The sequence below is a fragment of the Orcinus orca genome, chromosome 15 (genome assembly GCF_937001465.1).
Source record: "Orcinus orca chromosome 15, mOrcOrc1.1, whole genome shotgun sequence".
Taxonomy (NCBI): domain Eukaryota; kingdom Metazoa; phylum Chordata; class Mammalia; order Artiodactyla; family Delphinidae; genus Orcinus; species Orcinus orca.
The window spans coordinates 83,169,098-83,175,097 of NC_064573.1; the positions used below are offsets into that span (position 1 = coordinate 83,169,098).

General features: G+C 54.0%; 1 protein-coding gene across 5 annotated transcripts in view; it reads right to left on the bottom strand.

The window, feature by feature from the left end:
* RILPL1 (Rab interacting lysosomal protein like 1) overlaps positions 1 to 5,492 on the bottom strand; it is a 44,203-nt gene extending 38,711 nt beyond the window's left edge. For all 5 annotated transcript variants that reach the window (XM_004276666.3, XM_049697737.1, XM_049697739.1 and 2 more), the window contains exon 1: positions 4,578 to 5,492. In XM_004276666.3, coding sequence (XP_004276714.1) covers positions 4,578 to 4,886 — 309 coding nt within the window. In that variant the 5' untranslated portion in view covers positions 4,887 to 5,492. The remainder of the gene's footprint in view (positions 1 to 4,577) is intronic.
* Positions 5,493 to 6,000: the final 508 nt, after the last annotated feature.

The following is a 6,000-nucleotide window of genomic DNA, read 5'->3' on the forward strand; positions in this document are numbered from 1 at the left end:
GTGAAGGGTGGGGCCAGAGGGCGAAAGTGGTGGTGGAATGATGAAGTGGCCATGGGACCTTCCCACAGGCAGGTGTGGGCTGGAAGCTGAATCAGGCTCTTCTTGCCCTGGTCCTCTCTGCTCCCACCTGACACAGGCTGAGCACACAGAGGGCCCCAGTGCTATCTCAAGTGTAACTGGCTGGGGTAGGTGGAACAATGGTCCCCAGAGAGGTCCATATTCTCATCCCTGGAACCTGAGAATATGGAAATTTACACGGCAAAAGGGATTTTGCAGATGTGATTCAGTTAAGGACCCTGAGATGGGGAGATGCTCCTGGTTATCCCGGTGGACCCAATGTAATCACAAGGGTCCTTAAAAATGAAAGGAGGCAGGAAGGGCAGAATCAGAGACCACGTGGGGACTTCCCTGGTGGTCCAGTGGTTAAGACTCTGTGCTTCCACTGCAGGGGGCGAGGGTCGGCTCCCCGGGTCGCGAAGCAGAGATCAGAGTTAGAGATCTGAAGATGCTACGCTGATGACTTTGAAGATGGAGGAAGGGGTCACAAGTCAAAGGATACAGCTGGCTCCCAGGAGCTGCAAAAGGCCAGGAAATGGATTCTCCCCTAAAGTTGCCCGCAGGAATGAATTTCCTGACACCCGATTTTAACCCAAGTGAGACTCATTTCTGACTTTTGACCTCCAGAATTTTATCCAGTATTACCTATATTGATATTATTCATAATCTCATATTACCAATGTGATAATAAACTTGTGTGATTTTGAGTAAGTTTGTGGTAATTAGTTATAGCAGCAATAGATGAATACAGACTTTAATCCTCAGTTCTTTTTTTTCTTCTCTCAATGAACTAAAGTTGATGCTGGGGGAGCTGGTTCTTGCCTCTGAGCTGACCATGGAGAATTTGATCTTGCCTCGATACCAGCAAAAAAGGCTCTTCCAGGAAGTGGCCCCTGACCAATCACCTCGTTAGCCTCCTCTCAGCACTGTCTTCAAACTCCTTATGCTGGCCTGTGAGGCCCAGCATTAGCAGACCCCTGTACCTCCCTGACTTCACCTCCTACCCCTCTTCCTCACTCGCTCTGCTCTTGTCACACCAGCCTTCTTTGTGTTCCTTGCACACACCAAGCTCACTCTTACCTCAGGGCATTTGCACTGGCTGCACCTCCTGCCCAGAATGCCCCTCCCCCAGATCTCTCTATGGCTGGCATCTACACTTCATTCAGATCTCAGCTCAGATGCCACCTCCTCAGGGAAGCCTTCCTGACTGCCCCATCAACTAGACAGCATCCCTGGCCAGTCTCTTTTATATTTCCCTGTTTTATCTTCTTCATGGTACTTATCATAAGCTGAGATTTTTTAGAAGTTTAAACAAATCTATCTCCTCACACTAGAATCACACCATTCCATTAGAGTAGCCATTAGCCACATGTATCTGCTGAGCACTTGAAATGTCACTGGTCTGAATTGAAACATGCAGTGAGGGTTAAACACTCACTGAATTTCAAAGACATAATAGGAAAAAAAGAATGCAAAATACCTTATTAATAATTTTTTTAACTATGTGTGGCGATGGATGTTAACTAAACTTATGTGGTAATCATTTTGCAATATGTACATATGTCAAATCATAATGTAAGCCTAAAACAAATACAATGTTATATGTCAATTATATCTCAATAAAAAATAATTTTTTACATTGATTACATGTTGAAATAATATTTTGGAACGACTGGGTTTGATAAGATATGTTATTAAAATTAACCTCATCTGGGGAATTCCCTGGAGGTCCAGTGGTTAGGACTCTGCGCTTTCATTGCCGAGGGCCCGGGTTCAATTGCTGGTGCGGCCAAAAAAATAAAAATTAACCTCATCTGTGTCTTTTTATCAATGTGACATGCCACATTATATATCTATGGGACAGCACTGCACTAGAAAGTCAGGTCCTTGAGGGTAAAGACCTCACCTGTTGTGGTCGCCACTGTCGCCCAGAACAGTGCCTGGCAATTAGTAGGTACTCAATAAATATATCTGTTGAATGAATAAATGAACAACGTATGCTGTTTATATTATATGCACTTGTATCTGCACAGCCACTGCTTTCTAAAGTCTCTTCGCGTGTTTTTCCTGTCTTCCCTGTTACCCACCCACTGCCTGAGATGAGGACCTGGTTTTCCTTTCCTTTGCATCACCCAAGTCACCTCGAAAGGCACTTTGCAAGCTGCAGTCGGTCAACAAGGCTGCAGATGGAGTAACCAGGTAGAACATGATGAGACTGTGGCCTAGGTCTGAGTGATGAACAGAGCTGAGTCCGGGGATCTTTTGGGAGGAAGAGTTGGTGGAAGAGAGGGTGCATGCTTTACTGGAGCCATATTTGTCAAGAGAAAGAGAGAGAGAGAGAAGGAAGAAAAAAGGAAGGAAGGAAGGAAGGGAGGGAGGGAAGGTGGGAGGGAGGAATGAAGGGATAGACAGATAAGATGAAGGACATGCTAAGATTTCTGTGGAAATAACACCTTGAAGAGCCTTTGAGGCTTACGGGGTGAGGGGAATCAGACAAGCCTCTCTTGATCCCAAGAATATGAAGTAAAGGGGACTGAAGCGGGGATGGGGAAAAAAAGGATTTTGTCCTCCGAATTAGAAAAGATCGTCCTCTGTATTGACAAATGAGCGCTGGCTTTGAACACACTGGTGTTTACTTCCTGGCTGATAGCATTCCAGAAGTGACAAGTGCAGCTGGCTGGGAATTCCACCTGACTCCAGGCCTAGTGGCCTCCAATGGCTCTCAAGGGTGTCTGCCAGTCTGGCTGCGGCAGAACTAAAGTGCTGGGGTGGGGACATAGGTGCCAGGACTTCTTGTGTGACTTGGGCTAAGTCCCTTAGTCCCTGTCAATAAGAGGCAGTTGTATGAGAGGATCTCAAGGTCCCTTCCTTCCGCAACCCCCCGGGAGAGATGGAAGGATCTGGGGTAGGAGTAGGGGTATCTGGGGTGGGGGTGGTGTCTCCAATATCAGCCTAAGAGCCCTCGGTGAAAACCTCTCCCAGCCTAAAAACAATAGTTAACGGTGGTAAGGCCCTCGAAATGGCCCAAGTTTTGTCCTGAGCACTTTAATTCTCACCACAATCCTATGAGATAGGTACTATTATTATCCCCATTTCACAGCTGAGAAAACTGAGGTACAGAGAGACTAGGTGACTTGCCCAGGATCACACAGCCCATGAGTGACAGGGCTTGAAACCAGGCTATCTAGCTCCCAAGTCCCTGCTCCTGGGAATCTTGACATTAATTACAGGGCAGGGACATTTTCAAGCTCCCAGTGTGATCCTGGAAACTTTGCCTAAGGCTTGGGAGCTTGAATTTCCTACCTGACCCCAGCGCATAGGGACCTTTGGGGGCAAACACAATCAAACCTCCAGAACACTAGTTCTCTTAATCACCCAGGGGTCTGCCCTTAGGTTAAGACTGCAAACACAGCCGGGGCTCTGTTCCTTGAAAAGACACAGACCTCAAAGTACACAGTATGTGATGGCTGGCCAGCGAGTTTCAGAGAGGTCAACTGGATTTCCTGAGGCCACACAGCAAGTCAGAGTCTGCTCAGACGCCCTGATCCCCCAAGGAAAAGCGTTTCCTCCCATTCTCAGTCTGAAGGGAGCGTCCCTGGGCTGAGGTTGGGGCAGGAAACCACACGTCTCCCACTTCCTTCTCCCCAGGCACCTTGTCTGGACTCCCGGCCCAGTGAGGAGTCCCTGATTCATGAGCCCAGCGCTTGTTCACAAGACAGAGGCTTAGCCTTAAAGCTGCCCCAAATCATCTTCCTCCAATTCAAAGAGGGTGGGGAAGAGGCACTAGAATTACCTCCACTGGGGCTGAGACTCTCAGCACTACCTTGGGACAAATCCCCCCCGGCCCCACTGTGATCCTCAGTTTCTTCACCTGTAAAATGAAGAGAATAATCCCTACCTCGCAGAGTAAAATCGAGGTGGGGAAACCACCTCAGGTTAATAAACTAGGAGGAACCCTGGACTGGGGTTCAGGGCTCCTTTTTGAAAATTAGAACCCAGAGACTGGCGGTCAATAAGCTCAGTGACTGGAGGTCACATCCCCTTGGCTCTGGAGGGCTCTGGAGTGGGATGAAGAATGCGGCCCAGTATCACATCTTCTCGGGTAACACTGAAGGGCAGGGGCGCTTATTTCATTTCTGGGAAAGAATAATATTATCTAAGCACTCTAGATAGTATCCCATTTAATTTTCATAAGGTGGGTCCTATTAGTATCACCATTTGATATGTGAGGAAATAAAGCACAGAGAGGTTAAATAACTTACTCAAGGTCACACGGCTATTAAGTGGTAAAGGTGGGATTGGAACTCAGGTCTGACTCCAAAGAACTACTCTTAATCTCTGGGGGTGCGCAGGCTGGGCAAAAGAGGGCCAGCGGCCTCCCTCCTTCCCTCACCCAGTCCGATCGTCTCTCGTCTATTCCCTGTATACACACGTGTGCACCTACAGTTGCCCAGTGCTGAAGGACCCCTAGGTCCCAGCGGCCACGTTGCCGGGATGGGCAGACTGAGGCCACCGCCCACCTTCTGGTGCTTGCGCTCCTTCTCGATGCGGTCCATCCTCTCCAGGCGCAGTCGGTCCAGCTCTAGGCGCAGCTCGTCCAGCTCGGGCGCGACGTGGTGGCGGCTGACCAGCACCTCCAGGATCTCCAGGACACGCACGACCTTGGGCATGAGGCGCGCGATGGCCTCGCAGCCGTGCTGGTCGATGACCCGCTCGAACTCGTGGCCCACGAGCGACGCGATGTCGTACACGTCCATGACGGTCAGCTCCGCCACGTTCTTCTCCAGCGCCGACTCGGCCGCCAACGCCGACCCCCGGTCCTCCTCCATGGCCCCCCGCCCGGCCTCTCCCCCACCCTGCAAACTAGTGCAACTCCCAAACTTGCCGCTGTCGAGGGCAGCGCCGGGCCGGGCCCACCTCTCGCCGCCGCCGCCGGCCCGCGCTTAGCTGGCCCTCGAGCGAGGGCGCACCGGGGGGGCGGCGGGCGTCGGCATGGGCGGAGGCGGCGGGCCGGGAGCCGGGGGTCAGCGCGCGGGGTGCGGGTCTCTGCGCCCGGCTCGGCCCGGAGCCTGCTCCCCAGTGGGGGGAGAACGAGGAGAAGGAGGAGGAGGAGGCGAGGAAGGCGCGCGCGTGCGCAGGCCCGCGGCGCCTCCCAAGTTGGGAATCTGAGTTGGGCGCAATGGAGGCGCGGGGTCTGGCTGGAGAGCGGGCCCTGCTGCCCTCTGAAACAGTCCTTGCCGGCGGCTAGTCCCCACGCCCGGGGCCTGGCAAGGAAGGGCGGCCGTGGCTCCTCCGGGAAACTTTGGCGGCGGCGACGCCAGCTGATTAGCTCCCCCCGCGGGGATACCGCGCGCCCCGCCCCGATCCCGGCCTGGAGAGGGGCGCGCCCAGCTTCCGCCGCCCGAGGGCGCCCCAGCGTCCCCGCGGACACCGCACCCTCACCCACCGGCTCCGCAGCCCCCCGCCCCGCCGCTCCACCCGCGGGACCTTCCTTCCCCTCCCCCCCTCCCCCCTCCGCTCCAGCCGGTCCCCCCCCCCACCGCGCGTCTGGACGCGCCGCCCCTCCTCCAGTCAGGTCCTGGCTCCTCCTCTCCCACTCCCGCCCCGGCGGAGTCGAGACTAGCCCAGAAGAGAAGGGGAGGAGGTGGTAGGGGTGTGGGTTGCTGGTCTCTCTGGACGATTCACAGTGTCTGGGGCGGCCCCTGCGCTGGAGAGAAATGGAGGGCTCAAGAGGTGCACTTCGGGATGCGGCCCATCCTGGGGAGGAGTCGAGGACCCCACGGCTCGTAGACCCGTCCGACCAGGTCACCGGGCGGACCTGGCGGCGCCAGGCCCTGCGCTCCAGGAGAGGCGCCCGGGAGAGGGGCAGAAGGGTCGAGGGGTCCTCTGGTCCTTAAGCGGCCGGGCTGCGCTGCCCGCCAGCCACGTCTATTAGCGGCTCCT